The sequence below is a fragment of the Serinus canaria genome, chromosome 2 (assembly GCF_022539315.1).
Source record: "Serinus canaria isolate serCan28SL12 chromosome 2, serCan2020, whole genome shotgun sequence".
Lineage (NCBI taxonomy): Eukaryota > Metazoa > Chordata > Aves > Passeriformes > Fringillidae > Serinus > Serinus canaria.
This window is the reverse complement of record NC_066315.1, coordinates 140557380-140575535: the sequence shown is the minus strand read 5'-3', so window position 1 is coordinate 140575535 and position 18156 is coordinate 140557380. Positions and strand designations below refer to the sequence as shown.

The 18156-nt window shown below is 37.9% G+C and overlaps 1 protein-coding gene across 5 annotated transcripts in view; it reads right to left on the bottom strand.

Moving 5' to 3' along the window:
* Nucleotides 1-18156, bottom strand: part of NSMCE2 (NSE2 (MMS21) homolog, SMC5-SMC6 complex SUMO ligase) — a 123081-nt gene that overhangs the window by 103596 nt on the left and 1329 nt on the right. For 2 of the 5 annotated variants that reach the window (XM_030236316.2, XM_050970256.1), the window contains exon 2: nt 15683-15830. In XM_030236316.2, the coding sequence (XP_030092176.2) occupies nt 15683-15830 (148 nt within the window). Of the gene's footprint in view, nt 1-15682; nt 15831-16262; nt 17618-17662; nt 17835-18156 lie in introns of those variants that run through there. The other 3 variants (XM_050970259.1, XM_050970257.1, XM_050970258.1) reach the window with 3 other exon arrangements.

Here is an 18156-nt window from a genome sequence, read left to right as displayed (position 1 = left end):
AGGCTCCAAACTTACAAATACTAATGTACTTAAAATGAATGCTTAAGCACAATGTGGATTAAGATGAATACATACATACTTTCATATCTTTATGTTATTTGCTAACAAAAGTCAAAATTTCAATTTAAAGAAAGCAGGACATGTGAGTTCTACCTCTGGCACAACGTATTAGTTTGTTTTGAAATTCAAGGCTACATGGTGATTTTCCCATGATTCAAAGCAGAAGAGGAATGGTATACCATTGCCTGGAAATTTTGACAGCAGATTTCAGACTTTTAAAACCCATCACTTGAGCCATTAGCAACAGTGGTAGTAGGCAGTTGTCTTCATATGCCCCAGCAGCAGATAAAATACACACTTTGCCAGCAGGTTTCAAGTTACTGCTGACAGCAGAGGAACACTAGCTCTCTGACTCCCTGATTTAGTTCTGTCTTTTGGAGGAAAAAATACAGTCCAAATTCAAGATAAAACGAAGTATTTTTGCTTTCACTTTGAGTAAGTCTTCATTTACAGATCCAAAAGTGTTAAGACTACCCTCTGCACCCCCAGTTCTACTGGGTCTACTCAAAACTGTTGATAATACAAGTTGGACAGTAGATCTTGAAAAAACTCTTAACCAACCCACACTCTTTAAGGACAGATTGACAACACACTTGGAGAAGACACTAGTGATGCTCAGCAGTGAGAAGACACAAACCTATGTGGGAGAGCACTGTCTCATCTCCTCCCTCCATCTACACAGGACTGAACCTTGCCACAGCACTCCAGACTATACAGAGTAAGAGGAACTTAAGCAGGAGACTGATTGCTTTTGCAGCACTGAGGGCACATGGTCACTTTTTCTCCTGCAGATACATGGACAGCTCCTCAGAAAACTTTCATGAAAGATTTCTTTCAAAATCTCATTTCCCTGACCTGCAACATACTTTACTTACTAGGCTGCAGAAAGAGCAACCTACAGAAAATTCTAAACAGAAATAAAGAAAATTCTAAACTAAAGGAAATGAGAAGCCATACAAAGGAACAGCAAAAAAATGGAGAAAATCAAATTCATCTCCCAAATGCAGGTTTCTTAACATAGAGAAATGGTGGAAAGTAGAATACTCAAGAAATCTCCATGGAGCTGTCTGGATAGGGCACTAAACATTGCAATTCATAAGAGAAGAAAAATTACTGCTGATAAGAGGAGCAACAACAATACAGGGAATGGCAATTGGTGGAGTAAAGGGGAATGTGGGGCAGTAATTGCAAAATTTCCCTCCATGTAGCAGACAGAAGCTACTTACTGCTGAAGCTAGTCATAATGAGATCTCCAACTTCTTAGGAAATGCCTTAACTAAGCTCTAAAGTATTTGAAGCTGTATGTCCCTCAGTGTCCCCTAACAAAGCCACTCTTTTTGCATAGAAAGTTCTCACACACACAGAATTAGAGACTGAGCATGCATGATTTTAGAAACCAATACTTCCACCTACATACCAGACTCACAAAATGAAATTACAGGAGTGACAGAAAGAGAAACCTATACTAGTTGGATGGGCGGGCTTGAGCAGAGGATTGGGCAAGATGACCTCCAGAGGTCCCTTCCAGACCCAGCCATTCTGGGTTTCCATGACATTCTTCAATATTTGACAACCTCATCTCTAAGCAATGTTTCTGGAAGATGGTTTAAGTGAGATCAAGTTCAAGTCCTCTCAGGGAAAGAAGGAATTGGAATGTGAGTTTCCAGTATTCTACCAAAGAAAAAAATCTAAGTAGGAGGAGCAAAATTGAGTGGAGAGTGTGAAGCAGGACTAGCAGTACTTGTAAAGGAAAGACAAGCACAGAGAACAAGAACACAGGTAGCACCAATGAGCACAGGCATCACTTGTGAGTGATTTTTAGTTACATCTTATTTTCTATTGGGCTTCTGTTAAGAAACTGCAAATTAAACTGCAATACTTGAATTTAGGTCAAGCATCTTCCTGTTCCTGAGTAAAGTCTTCTGGGTTGTATTTTAGAAAACAAAGGGGTATGCTTTTTAGTCTGGATTTAAACATTTCCTTTATCCACCAAGTAATAATGAAAAAATCTTCAATTATCTGTTTCTATTTGCCTAGGTTTCTTTTTTTTTAAAGTCAGTTGAGCCAAGAGTATGTCTGTTAGATTACAAACTATGCCTGATGAAAAAACCCTTGTCTTGTATTACAAACCATTTCCCTGTAGGCTATGACTGTTTGAAATAGGAACAGAGTCAGTGACCCAGGAGACTCCTACCAATCCCACGGAAAAGAAACCCAAGTACATTACATTGTAGAGATCCACAATTTCAATAGAAACAGACCATGCATGGTCTCAACGCCCAGCTTGAAACATCTCAGTTGCTGAGGGCCCAGTTTGAAACATCTCAGGGGGCAGTATTTCCAGTGAGTGGGTGTTGCACACATTCTGAAAGCAATCATTTCAGAGTGGGCACAGAGAAACTGAGGTACTTGACATTACTAACCACTTTTCAAATGAACTTTTATAATCACAATTTTTTTCCTCAACCTGAAAGTCCCTTAAGCTCTATCGCCAGCGGAAAAGGCCAACAGTGCTTTTGAAAGCAACTTCCTTATAGCACTTTTTTTTCTCCAGACTACCAGGGGAAGACTAAAAAGCTATAAAGATCCCAGTTTAGACATGAGAGCAGTAGCAATGATCTATCTAACCAGGTATATCAACCATGGTACCAATACAGACTGCAGTGTAAAGAATGGCATTATCACTGAACACCAAATGACACTATGCTGAGCTAATGAAATAAACAGGTTCTCACACAGAATTTGATGTAGCGAAACAATCCAACATGTGCTGACTTGTTTTGCTGTATAAAATTCAAAGTAAAATATTATTCAACACAAATGGAGATGGCTTAATTTAGGCTGAGACACACAAGCAATACAAAGACACAAACTAAACTCTCATAGAAGTAAACATTTGCTACAAACTAGAAAAATAGTTTTATAGATGTCTACATATTTTTTGCTATTGTAAGCTCCATACTTGATGCCACATGCAGCACCAAGACATGAAGAGAGGTAGTATGCACACAATTTTCCCAAACAAAAATGGCATTTTGCTTGACTAAACACTAAGGCCTGTACCATTCCCAGACTATTTCCCATCCTTCTGACAAGACACCAGCCCATGACCAGCATCTCTTTTCTCCTTACTAAATTCCAAGGTCATGGTGAGGATAATCTTTATTTTACCAATAAATGCCTACTTCATTTTGCAAAGACCAATTTAAAGTTAACAAAGACAATTTAACTAGTAAGCAGAAGCACTGAAAGGAGGATAAAGCATTTACAAGATGCAATAGTTTTGAGAAGCAACTCAAGCTCTGCACTATCATAATTCAACTGGCATTACTGTGATATCCATCCAGAATTACAGTTCTCTCTTCAGCAAATGACTAAATCAGCATTCCTCAACACTAGCACAACACAAGCCCAAGAAGAACAGAAACACAAGTTATGTTGACAGACAAGCAGCAAGGAAACACCAAGGCTGAGGTTCATATACATTTTATTTGGCAACAAAGTGAGTTTCACAGGTCATTTCCCCAGGCACTCACTCATCCCTGATGTTGCTCTTACATTCCTCCTCTGCTGCCCATCAGCCAGGATAATACAGTCTTTCATAGGATCACACTATAAATTGGATTAAAGAAACAATTCAAGCTAAAAATAGCAATCTGTCCTCCAAACCCAAAACCATGCCATTCCAGTAATGGAATCTGAAGTGAGGATATTCAAATAGTTGTACCAGTACAATTAAGGGAGTAGCAAATTGTAGTATGGTGGAGATGGGAGGGAAAACTTCATAAATCAATTTCTTTGCCAAGAAAAAGGTAAAGCAACAACACCTGTGTATTTTCAATGTGAGGAAAAGGCATACATTATCTTCTCAAAGAAATCTGACCAATCTCTCATAAAGTAAATAAAAAACCTCCCCCATGTTTTCCTAAATATATATATATATATATATTTACAATATATATAAAATACATACTTATAAATACACACACACTCACATATCACTCTCTTCCCAGTGGATTTTAACATATGATGAAACTAAGGCTGAAAACAACATTTACAACTAATTTTAATGGAAAAAATTTTCCTATGACTAACACAATGTTTCTTGCCTCTGGAAGCATGGACATGTCTGCATCACACAATAGAGCCTGGTTCAGTGCCCCAAGCTGCTGCTGACCTTGCCTTCTTCAGAATGAGAAATGTGAGGGCTGGGAATATTTAAAAGTAAGAGGTTTAGTGATGTCCTTCTTCTACCCAATTTGTCCTCTCAGAACTTGATAAGGTAACACTGGAATTTGGGAAAATTTTTCTTGAAATATTTTCCCTTAAAAGGAATGGAAAAATATTTGTTAAGGCCTCGTAATTGCTATTATTTGATCTCTCAGAATATTTTGTAAAACCAGTATATAAAATGAGGAATTTCATTTCAAGACTTTTAATGGGTCTTTACCGTTCTATAAAAAGACTCACAGGCTGCTTTATGTATGATTTCCCCTGGAAATTAATATCAGCAAAATATTTTTTTTACTATTCCAACAAGTTCAAGTCCTAATTTCTAACTTGTGAGATGTTTTTTAAGCACAATTTCTTCTGTATTACTCAAGATCTCTACTGGCACGTTATGAATTCTACAGAGATAATCCACACAGTTTTTATTTACAAATCAACTGTATTAATGCTTTCTCTTGCCAAAACCCAATTCTTCTCATATTTTAAATTGCACTGACAGGTGAAAAACAAATATTTTAGTGTGAAGTGCAAGTCTGTCTCTAATAAAAGGCATGATTGTTATGAGCCAGGAGTAAATAATACCATTAGGTTTTTCTCAAGAAAAACATTGCTTCTGTTAATGAACCAATTATATTTCTCATCTTGGAGAAGCTCATTCAAGAAGTACCTTCATTAAAGTAAATGCAGTAATTACTTAGAATTTCCTCCATTTAGGGGAAATGGGTTGGAAAGACTTTTCAGAAAAAAAAATCAGTAAGATAGGAAAACAAGCCCTGTTCACCAAAGATCTTCAAAATTCTCAGAAACATTACTTCTCTGTCCCAAAGTGGAGGCAGCCTAGCTCAGAGCTAACAAGCCCTCATCAGAGCTTATTTAATCACTGTAATGTTTCATTAAATGTAGCTGTATTGGTTCTGGGCTTAAGCAACCACAGTTTCTGAGTCTGGTGCAGCTACATCTGAGCTGAAATCCAATTGCAGGGACAAGACTTGTGGCACTTCAGGAAACAGGAGGCACACAGTCCATCAGCAGTGTGCTGGCTGGACACAGCTGTGACCTGGGACACAGCATGGCAGTCACCTCCCAAAGTGGCAAAGGGCTGTATCATGCACAGGTCTCACCTCAGACCCTCACTGCACATGGGTCAGTCCTGCTGCTGTGCACAAAGTGCTCAGCTGAGCCAAGTGACCACTGAAGTGCCCACCAAAGCTCAGGGACCTGCTCTCTGCAGGGCACAAAAAGCCCCAGGAGCAGGCTGCAGTGTGCACGAGCACTAGTAGAAGGGAAAGCAATAGAATATACATCAAACAGGAAGGTAAGACCAAGATAATCTCCTCACTCCAAGACAATCCATCACTGTCTTACTTCAGCACAGTTCAGTGGTCATAGCTACATTCACACACATAAAAAACCCCACAGAATCCAAGCTAAGCTTCCACAACCAACTGCAACAGCTTCATGCAGACACAAACGAACACTCATCAAGCACTTAAATGTTAACATTACCAACCCAAAATGAAACAGATGGGGGAGGAAAAATGCCAAAATATGTCTGGTTTTTCAATGCCCAGTATTTTGATTAGATGCTTAAAAACATTTTTTTTTCTCTGAACCCACACAGCCTGCCAATCTAAATTTTAATATTTCTGCTTCTACAACCCTTGGCATTCCTGACTTCAGAATTTAGAGAAGGTTATTGGTAGCCCCAGACAGAGCATGGCTGCTCTTTTGCTAACCAGCTGGGGCATTGGCTGTACTGCAGCTGAGCAGCAAACTCAGGGTGGGAAAACAATCCCATTTTATAGGCAGCTTTTGAGACAAATCTGGCTGGCAGCAACTCCACATTTTGCACCACTGTGAACAAAGCAGTGAAGTCTCTTAAAACAGAGCTGACACTGGTCCATACACATAAATGAATTTAAAAAAGACAATTCAGATTCATTATATACAGTTGACAAAAGAAAGGTTGGTGTTTTTAAATCAGAAACACTGATCTGTAAGATTCTCAGGCATGTGAAGGTTAGTTGAATTTGATATGAGTATCATCTCCAAAGTTAATTTTTGCAAATGCAGATACTTCCACGTGCTTTGGTTATTTTCCAGTTTCTGCTGAAGAGAAGTGACAGAAAACAATCAAGGTTAAACTAAAGGAATCTAGAAAAGCAGTGTCTTGTGTAAGCAAAGGTCAGGTGATGTTCCCCAAGCAAACATCCAATTCACTATGAATCAGATACTGATGCAGCACTTGAAGTGCTAACCATGCCACAGTACTAAAGCTACTGCTTTCAGAGCCCATAATTCCTCAAAATGACTGAAAAAACCCCAAAACCCCAACACAAAAAAAAACCCAACCCACATAATCTTCTTACACAGACAAGGCAAAGGCAAAGACTGCACACAAACTTTAAGTGTAATGAAAACCAGCATTTCTTTCTGCCTCTAGCAGGCTTCCTTTGCATAAAACCCCTTCTGTGAATTGGCAGACCTCCTCTTTTTGGCATGAATTGCTGGTATGTGGCATTCATTCTGCTGCTTGAATGCTGGTAAGTGACAGAGCTAAATCTTTCCATTGCTGAAATTTCACTTCCCACAAAATTCATATAAAAAGTTGACATATTACAAGGAGCTGCTACTTTCTTATCATGTGGAAAATGCATATCACTGTGCAAAAAAAATAAAAAAAGCAATGCAAGTCTGTATTGCCTAGGTCTCTCATACACACACAAATATTTATGATTTTGAGAGGAAACAGGAATTGTTTGATGGCTTACAGTACACCAGAGATGATGGTCTCTCAGCATGTTTTTTATATAATGCTGTTATCTTTGTCCATAGTAGGAAAGAAGGAGCTTTGAGAGGCCTCATGGCTTCTCAAAGGGTAGTTTTGAAAAAAAACAGGAATATAAATTGAAACTGAATGTGGAAATGTTCTGTAACCAGATAAGAAGTAAAAGGTTGCCTCTGTTTCAACTTAACCAGAACTGGTAAACTATGACATAGCTATTAGTCATTGTGTTATTAAAATAAATTAAATTCAGAACCACAGAACTATGGTTGAGATTTGTGTGGCTAACATGCACCATTTGAGAGAATTTTCTCTCCTTTACACTGATATGTTTTTGAATTTTATTCCATTTAAAATCTGTTTATCTATAAAAGTGATTGGACCAAGTCTGTACACAAAACTATATTCAGCAGAGAAGCCTTGATTACCTTGAGACATCAGACCAGACTACACACCTCTAACAAAGCATGGATAAAATATAAAAATACCAAGAAAATATAGAATTTGAATGAGTTATGGCACACCTAATTCTCTCAAAAACAGCTGTGAATTAGATCCACACCCACAAGTAATAAACTTCAAAAAATTAAGTCTTGTGAAAATGTCACATTAATCTACCCATGCAGTAAATGTCTACGCACCCACTGCTTACTAAGATGATTAGTAAGGAAATCACAAGTTAAACTTTATTCATCTGATGAAAAATAGGAAAGAGGTTGCAAGGTTGATTTAACTCAGAAGATATTATTGTCACTTGACATTTACATGCAATGTATAATTCCATTCCCACTTACAGTCTGGGGAAAGCCTGTTAAAATTACTTCCTTAATGTGTGAACACTTCTTTGAATTGTGCTCTCTTAATCTGCCACCTTCTCCCTAAGCCAGCTGCCTCTTTTGTTAAGTCTTTTTTAATAGGAAAGTTCATTATATGTACTTTAGGGAGCAGTTTGAGATTGTCACCTTCTGTTGAGTGCTACTGCAGATGCATGTTCCAGAAGCATTCTATAGGATCTGCTGATAATGTCAAAAAGGCAATAGGTTCACACATACATATGCTGAACAGTTTTAGCATGGGACTAATCAGAATGACCACATCTATCTTCTCATTTTCATCCACATGGACTAGTCCTCCTTCCATTTATATGCCAGACTACTCTTCCCCTTTGTAAAAGCTAACACCTTTGTGGTGTTAGCAACTACAGAAGTTGCTTACATGGAAACACTATTAGGAAGGCATTCAATTAAGTTTTGTCATTTAGAGACTGATCAGCTGCTGTCCTGCTTTATCCTGTTGATGTGGCTTTCTTATTTCTTACTTTTCTTTGTCCTTCATTACACATTTCTTTACCACTTATTCCTCTTCCCTTCTATTCCTTCTCATCCAGCTCCCTCATTCCCCCTTTTTTTCTCCTGAGCACTTGCTAGCCAGTTTTTTGATTCTTTCTCTATGTCCAAGTGTTATCTTCCCAGTGATCACCATGTTTGGGGGTCACCTCTCACTTTCTCCCATCCTTTTATGTAATAGCAGCTCCAACAGACCCATAGCTGTTGGTTTTCTTTTATTTGGCATAAAGGTCCATTAGCAAGGAAAAAAATCCCAAACTGAAACAATGAGAAAAAGAGCATAAGTTCCCCAGTCATTAAAGGTAACTGCAGTTTGGGAACTTACCAAATATAAACACAGCCTGAGGGTGGCTGGGCAGCCTGAGTGACAGCAGTGACTTGGTTACTAAGTGCCCTACACACAAGGATGTGCTGTATTATGCTCATCAGAAATGTCAGACCCTTGTTCAATCCCTAAGAGGGGTACAGGAATTGTTCTGGTTTTTAGGTTTTTTTAAGAAGAGGCTGACTGTATGCTGACAATTTGGCAGATGCATCTCTATCTTTAACAGCACATAGTGTGTAATTCAGGCAAAGACTCTAAGCAAACAAGCATAAAACTAAATCCTGTTAATTGCACTGTCCTTCAGTAAGGTCTCTCAGTATTTCAAAGAAAGAACAACACAAATTACTCATGCCTGGAAAGTGGGTCTTACACCAAAACTGACAAGAGCAGCTCAACTTGTGAAGCTGAAGATGCTAAAGGTGACTTTTTCATGATCTACCACTAATATCTTGAAGATTTCTGAACGTATTGGGCTCTTTGATTATCAGATATAAATGCAAGATCCAGTGCCTGAAAACTGCAACACAAAAGAAAACACAAGGTTGAACAGTTTATTCAGGGATAGGATGGATTCTTCAGTCGACCCTCTTCCTGGACTGTGGGTTTCACTGTAAATTTTCTTTCTGTGAGCAGTTCTAGTAGCACATTTTTTTGAATCAGTGTAAAATTTTCTCTCTTCACACAGTATTATCCCACCAATAAACACCAGACTACCCTCCTGTAGACACGGCTGTATCTTACTTATAAACTTCATCTAAATGCAAATCTTCACTTAGTGCCCTGTGTGTATTTTAGTAGTCTAAACTATTTCATATCACCTGTAATTGTGGGATCACACCTACAGTTGTGACACTTCCTATTTGTCAATTCACTGAAAGGCACAAATGATATCTTTGCTGGTCTGTTGTCTTCTGCTGCCTTTTATTTCTCCTGTACACATATTTTTCCTGGCTACCTATCTCCTGCTTTTTCCAATCACCTACCACCATTACAGACAATTCACATTATTTTTAGACTCTTGTAACATAATTTCCCCAGGCACAGATGACATAACCAAAACCAGAAGTGCATATCTACACAGGAGTTTGAGATATTCCTACATCCTCACAAAACATTCCTGACACCATTTTTTATAGAAGGCAAATTCATATTATGTGAACTCCAGTGACTTGCTCAAGGCCACAGTGTGATGCCAGTTTGAAAGCACAGTTAGTCCCAGCCTTGAGGACTCAGAAAAATTAGACTCAAGAGCACCTCAGTTATTTTATCTCATTCATATAATGCTATTATATGTTCCTTGTTCCTCTTCAGAGAAAATGGGTAAATAAAATGAGAAGGGAAATAAAATAATCTATTAAAATTATAATTAAAAATATTTTAAATCTCCAATTCAGATCACCAACCCCTGCCTATCATCCAAAGGATGGCATTTTTCATAGGTTTCAGTGTCAGTAAGGAACACGAAAGTCTTACTTGCAATTCTAACTGAAAAAGCAAACATTCCCCTTTAAATTCCTGGAATTTAATCAGTACATATTACAATATTCGTTCTTCACTGGAGCATCAGTGCTATATAACATTGGTATAAATTTCATAAAGCATGTCATAAAGCCTGGATTTGAGTCAGAGGTTTTTTGTTTTTTTTAACTGAAAGTATTAAAAACCTCTAGTAATTAGGTCTGTGTTCACTTACAAAAAAAAGTTATCTGAGTATCAAAAAAAAAAACAAGGTAAAAACTAGTTAACTAGTAACAAGGTCTTGAATTCTTGAAGAGACAAGCAGGAAAAGAAAGGAAAAGAAAGGAAAAATAAAATTTTGAAAAGTGTCCTGTGTCTATTCATAGGGCTCTGGATGAAGTTTCAGAATCACCACATCTACCTAAGGGCTCCTTTCATGTTTTGACCGAACACCAAGAACATGTCAGCACAATGCTCACTTTTTACCCAGATAAACCTTTTCCTCGTGGAAAAAATCAAGAAAAGAAATACAATTTCTTTTCTTGTTTTATATTCCTAATCTTTCTGAATGCTGCCAACCCCAGGTTTTTTTCTACTTTTGTGGGTTCCTCCTCCTTCCCTAATTTTTTATGCACAGAATTAGATCACTGAAAGCTAAATTCCCATCTACTTAAATTGATAAAAATGAAAGCCTTCAGAGTGGGTTCTTCAAAGCCCACACTACTTTCTATATATACTGTATGCCTCTACATTTAAGCAGGAGTTAGTAGTATTTTCTTATTGCCACATTTCTGTAGCAGAAATATGATGATAAGAAAATGACAGATTTATATACTACAGAGAATATTTTCATACAGTAAATTACTCAGATAAAATATTCCTCTTTGGCTTTTGTTCAAAAAGGTTGATTTATCTTTGAGCTAAAGAGCCCACACAGGACCTCTGCAGTACTTCATAGTATTTCTAAGCTGCAGCAGACCATCAGCATCATTCTGCTCTGATCTCATGCACAGCAGAGGCCAAAGAACCTCACCCAGCAATTTCAAGCCTATAACTCACAGCCATAAGCTCACTCATTCTCTCAAGGTTAACATCACTAGTGCACAAAGGGTCTCCAAATAGGTCTGTACAGCATTTAAATCCCACTTATGATCTATTTTGAAGACTACTGAGATTTTACAAGGTCTAGGACAGAGAAATTTATAGTAACTATGGGTACATGAGGTAACCCACCAGGTGACTGCAAATCTCTCTGACTCACAATGACCTTTGGGGGAGAAAACTACCCACTGCCTTAGAAAAATACATAAGAAAATGGAATACATATTCATACATACATATGCATGTATTTGACATCAGACACTATGTAAACACCACCTACCTTTCAAAAGCTGTGAAATAAAACTGTGCAGTTTTTATCTGAGCACTCATAAGAGTTCTGACAAAATCCAGGACTGTCCAGCTCTGCCCTTCTGCTCAGGTGCACACTCTCTGTACATTTCCATGAGAACACACTCTAAGGTCAGTTATTCTGTCCAGTTATTCAGCTAAACTTTAAATCAAGCCTGGATTTCACTCTGATTGATACTCTCTAGATCAACCACAACATAGCAGCTTCATGCAAGAATAAATGTATAAAATGCAATGATCTGTATTGATCTGATAATACAAATTCTCTTTCTATTCATCTGAATCCTCTATTTATATTATTTTGTCCCTAAATGCAAGAGTATGCAGCAACTCCACTAGATCCATTCTAGGAGTGAGTTCCAGAGTGCCACAGCGGGTGAAGCAAAAAGCAAAGCCTCTGCTGCCACCTAAAGGGTTTCTCGAACTGCTGAAGCTGAGGAACAAAAATACTTGGATGCACCCAGCTTAATGAGCACCCAAACTGAAGAAGAGCTATCAGAACAAAAGCATGCTGCTTAAGACAATAATATAGCTGCTTAATATAGCTTATTACAGCTTAATTTAGCTGCTTTCCCCTCACTGCACTGTGCTCTTCTTGCAGTCAAAACTACAGCTAGGAAATAGTAACAACACTACATATTTGTTGCTTCCCACTTTGTAAGATTACAGACTACAGTGAGAGTGGGTTTGGATAAATATAAAAGAACAAAAATCTTTCATTAAAAGTCATATTTTTCCAGATTTTGAAACAAGGCACATTTCCAAGTTCTCCTTTTTTAAACTGCTTTGAAGAACAGCTTCCAAAGCCAACCAGTGCCTTCCAGCAATGGGCTCATCAGTGCTGGATATAAACACTGCAAGAGAGGTAGGAAAAAAAATTAATCCAACTCTCTCTTCTCAAAATTTTTATATTGACTGCAGAGCATAGTGCAAAAAATGTAACTTTTTTGTTTTCAGAAAAGCATTTCACAAGAACTCAACCAGTCTTTCTTGTTTCAAAGAACAAAATTACTTGAAGAAGAAATACTCCAAGTGTTACACCATGTATCTACCTACTTCAAAAACCACATCTTTCTCATTGTTAGTTGAAAGGTTAAATATCTGTAAAACAATACAAGAAGCACAGCACAATAGAAGCATAAAGATTAAAAGCACATCTTCCCTAAAATGATTAATCTTAAGCAAGGGATTTGAAGAAAAGGAAAATTAGTATTTTTGAGCAAGGAATATGGAACATTTTATTTCCCATACCACAAAATAAAAGCTTTCTTTGGACAACAGGAAAAGAACTTCCCCAAGAAAGATGTAATTTTGGTGCCTACGCTGAGTTTGTGCACATCACCAATCAACACTACAGATACTGGTGTAGAGCAAAGCAGATCAGTGAACAAACAGCTTCTGGCAGAGAAATTAGAATAAAACTTCCTCTGTGAACAGCACGGTATCACGAGGGAATTCTTGCAGCTTCACAGGAAGCATCTAGCAGAGTCTAACACAGAAGGATGAACTTCATGCATCATTGGCCTCTCTTCATTTTCTACCTCCTCATAACAAGAAAACATTTCTGCATAGCAAGTGTCAGTGAAAAGCCATTTATCCCCAGGATGGACTGATATTCTACACTTACATTCTCCAACAAGAAAACAGAAAAAGAAAATCTACATTTAGGTTCTCCCCTAAGAAAAAAACCCGTATTCCTACAGTGTATATAAAACTGTTTGCTACTTTCTTCTCACAAGCACCTTCACAGATAAATGGACCTAAGAGTGAAAACCAAGGTCTGATTTCTCATGAACTCTCCCAGCAGCACAGACCACAGCTTTGACCATTACGAGGCCACTGTGAGGAAGAGACTTGACCAAATCACCATTTGTATGTGACAGAAGGCAGGACGTGCAAGAAAATGTCTTGACATGGCTTATCTTGCCTGGACAAGAAGAGGGCAGCAAGGCAAAGTTTATCCTGCTTATTTCCTCAGTCAGAGGACCCTTCATACTCACACCTCTTACTCAAGCAAGTCACAAAGTGTCATTCCAGCCTATTTGCCACAGCCTGCTCTCAGGACAAGTACCCTAGATTTGGATTATTTTTATGAAGCACAATGATCTCTAACACCACGGAAACTAAGAGACCATAAACATTTTAGAAGCACAGGTGTCAGCAGGCTGATTTCTGGATCCCAAAACAATTACATCATAGTTATTTCATGCCCAAGAATTTTAACAATGTCAAGATTCGTGTTATGGAACAATACTGCAGGAACCCTGCATTTGAATTTCCAAGGAAAAATAAGCTAGGAAAAAAAAGGAACAAAGAAAACAAATTAACCAAATCATCTGATATTCAAGCACAGCTACAGAGTCCATTTTCATACTGGAGTTTACACCACTCCAAGTAGAAGTTTTAGGTCAATGGCACAGAAACTTGCATAGATAGGGCCCCTCTCTCAGGGATGAACAAACTTAGAATGTTCAGGTCTGACTGGTTCAGGCTGCTGCAATGGGTTTAGAAAGTCACTGCAAAGAACAGTGGATATTCCATATCAACTCATCCAACTGTCTATCAAAAGGCTGGCAATAATTTCATAAAACAAGGCTAACTGCCACATCTGTATGCTCCACACTTCTTCATATGTCAACAACCCTCAGAAACAATTAGAGATGTCCTTGTTAAAACCATTCAAAGTGAGCAGTGATTTAAGTAATAAGAGTAATCTCCTCCCCTCAGGATAGTATGCTAAAAATGACCTTTTGGTTATTGAGTAAGTGAACAAAATAATTTCAAGCTTTTAATTAAAAATTAATGTGTCAGAAGCAGGTAAATGAGGAAGAGACATTTTCTAGGAGTACAAGGCACAGACTTGCAGCTGCAGACCTGCACAGTTGAGCTTAAGTTGCCTTACATCCTTCCCAATAGGAATCCAACAGGGGCTTCTACTGAAAAGTGAAATTAACGAAAAACTTTTAATTTTTGTATAAATAATTAATTTCTGAGGTCTTGGAGATGAAAGACTTCAATACATTCAATGTATTTCTGTGCATTGCTTATGACAAAGTAGGAGAGATGGTGACTGCTAAAGCAGAGGGGAAATGGAACTGGTTACACGAGTTTTAGGTCAAAGGGAATCCCCAGGTGACTGTTCAGACAAGCTTTTCATTTCCTCTTCCTGCTAGAAATGGCATGTCAATTGTCTCTGACAGCAGTATGGATAAAAAGGTGAAAGGAGAGAGAACCATCACACTAGACAATGAGAAAAACATTAATCTTGATTGTACGTAATCCTTGGCTTAGTTGAGTGCAAGATTTATAATGAACAGCACAGCTTTTCTTTCAGGAGATTCTTGTTCTCCATTCTTTATTAAAACTATCAGAGGTTTGGAGCTTTAAAGTTTTTATTTTTCCCTGGTGAAAACATTAACACAGATCTAAGACAGGGAAATGGGTCAGCTAATGTTTGTCCTTGAAAAGTAGCTTTGCAGTGCTCCTTTTATTGTGAAATAGCAATGACAAGACTGTTGGCAGTAAATAGAGATTTAAAGATTTTTTTTTCCCCACTTTGGAAATGTCCAAATCGAAGCACTCTAAAAACAGCCTGATTTTCAGGACAGACAGCATTTAAAAACCCGCATCCCCTAACAGGTGTCTCAAGCTTTGTATTCAAGATCTTTAGCATTATTTCAATATATTTTGCCCTGAATGCCAAATAAAACACACACAAAAAAGCAGTATGATAATGAAAACTCATTTTATTCAGCCACTTGAGGGGTCTTCTCCATCTCATTCAGCAATGTTAAAGTTTCTACAAAGCTGTAGGGTAACAATCACTGTAACACAATTAGTCTTGGCTATCACAAAAGCAAGGACAATGTTTGCCAGGTATTTATGTTTTCACTGAATTTATGATTTAAATGAAATTTTTAATTTAAGTGAAATGATTGTAATGAAAACACCCTGGCCAAGCCAGAAGAGAGAGCAATAATAAAGATTGATATTAATAGTAACTAAGTCAAAATACTCATCATCTGCCCCAGATGATTCAGGATGCAATACAAGAGAGAATATACTTACTGAAACTTTCCACAAGGTCAAGGGCAACCTGAGTAGCCACATCCATTCCAGAGTTGATGTAAGACTGGCAGTTTTTCAAAGAAGAAAGAGCAGAATCAATTGCATTGAACGAGACTCTTGGACCACCTGACATCTTGAAATTGTTACTCTAGAAACAACAGGGAGAACAAATTAAAAGCAGTTTGCACACATAGAATTTGGGAGAGAAAACATAAATTCTAATAGATAGCTAAACATAAAGCAGTGTCAACAGAATCACTGAAGCATTAGGGAGCAGGGATGAAAACAGCTCCCAAGATGTCAGTAATTTCAGTGAAAGTGCAATTCATCACAGGTTTTCAATTCACCTCCTACTCAGTATTAAGCAAAACTACACCACTAAAAGCAACTGGCATTTTCCTCTGCTCATTTCTACCACTAAACCACAATGAAGCTCAAACTCCACAATTACATCTGCTTGGAAACTACTGCTCTATTTCAGATCCAAAAGAAAATCCAAAGAAGTTTTGCATGCCCAAAAACTTGTCTGGGTTATCTAGGCATATAATCAGTTAGCCTAGGAAGAAATATGGTTTCTCACCTTCAATTAAGTTTCACCAGCTGCTGGCCCCTGGAAAAAATAATCTAACAAAGGGTCACTCTACTAAGAATGTACTTGAGAGTAAATCATCTAGCATCATTTTTAAATAAAAGCCCACCTTTAAAATGCTGCCTACTTCTGCCAAAGATGTTACAAACTTTTGGTAGCCATCTTCCATTAGCACAAAATGAAATCACCCAGGTACTATTGTTTATCTTCTTTACCACCCTCTGGCTCTGCAATACACACCCACAGCCTACACCCTTGTGGGGATTAGCTGCTCTGTCATTAGAAACTTCAAGTGTTTTCGCTTATGCTGTGCCTATCCACACCGCTCCCATCCATTGGTTTATTCTCAAAAATCCCCAATTTCTACTCTTCCTTCTTCATGCTTGGCCATAACCCCCTCAGACATGTAGCTACTGTGAGAAACGTGAACCTGAAGTGCTAAATTTTATACTTCAAGTTGCAGATCAGAAAAATTCTGCTTCAGCTTTAGATACATAAAAAAAAAAAAAAAAAAAAGAAAAACAGACACAGCAAAGCAGAACTCTTAGACAGAAATACTGCATTAGTCAATGTAAAGAATAATTAGCATGTTTAAGGACTATATTGAGATGCCGTTGGGGGAGATAGAGAGCAGAATCCACAAACAAATCTGGGGTATACCAGAAGGGGAAAACTTGTTCCATCAATAACAGCCTTTAACAGGCTATAATTCAACAGCAATCTGGAAAACATGTACAGAAAGTACAGTGCTTTTCCCAAGCTTTGTATACTTAAGGCTGTATCTCTCTCTACTGCTTTCCCTGAGACTCCAGAACTACACCTTGTGCTCCCCCTAACATGAACATTGCCACATTCCTCACAAGTACCATGCAGACTATGAGACCTGAATACCTGCTCTCTCCTAATGTTTATTTCCTTTTATTGTCCTTTTTTTTCCATTTATAAAATGTGCTGGGCCAGTCAATACCATCTTTTAGTACACCATCTTTAAGTCATGTGCTTCCAGCAACATTTTAACAACAGCTCAACCTCACCACAAATTGAACTTCTTAATTACATGCTAATTTGTCTTTCCCCTCTATCCCCTTCTAAAGGTGCATCTTTCCACAGTTGCAGCAGGCTTCAACTACAGCTCTTGTTATGTCAGCTCATGTTCTCCCTGACAGAAGACTGTGACTGCTATCATTAAAGATCTTCAGAGGCTGTCAAACTGACAACAGAAGACAAGGGAAAAGCTCCTTATAGAACTCCCTGAAAGTAAAGAAAAAGGATGCTCTTGAATATTTAATAACAAATTCCTTCAGATAGTATATTATTTAACTTTTTCTTAAGGTACTTGTTTGCCATCTTAGCAAGACTGTTTGTATAGAACCTCTGTGATCCAAACGTACACTAGTGAATAGTCACAGAAAATCACGTTAGCAGCTTTATCCTTCTGAGCCCGTTTTGTGTATCAAAGTTAACAAAGAGAGCCTAATTCTCCTCTTGAAATTGGTAGATCTCACTGAGAAAGCCTGCTGTTCTTTTGGAAATTTCACAGATGCACACTGTGAAAGCAGGAATCTGGAAAAAAAAAAAACCAAAAAACAACAGTGAAAAGCTAAAAAGGCTCCTTCATTCTCACAAGCAAACTACACAGGAGCAGAAGTTACTGGTTATGACATTAAATCATATCATTGCAGTGGTAGGTTCACCTCGATTTGTCTTTTGGAAATTTTCTTTTGGATAAATTTTCCTTTTTTTGTTTTTTAATAAAATATTATTTTTCTTAGAAACTGGTTACAATCCTGTAATGCCCCAGCCTGCTTGAGGGGTTCAGAGGAAGGCAGTGGGATATACCCTGGGCAGTGCATGGGAAAAACAACCAAATTACCAGGAGACTTAA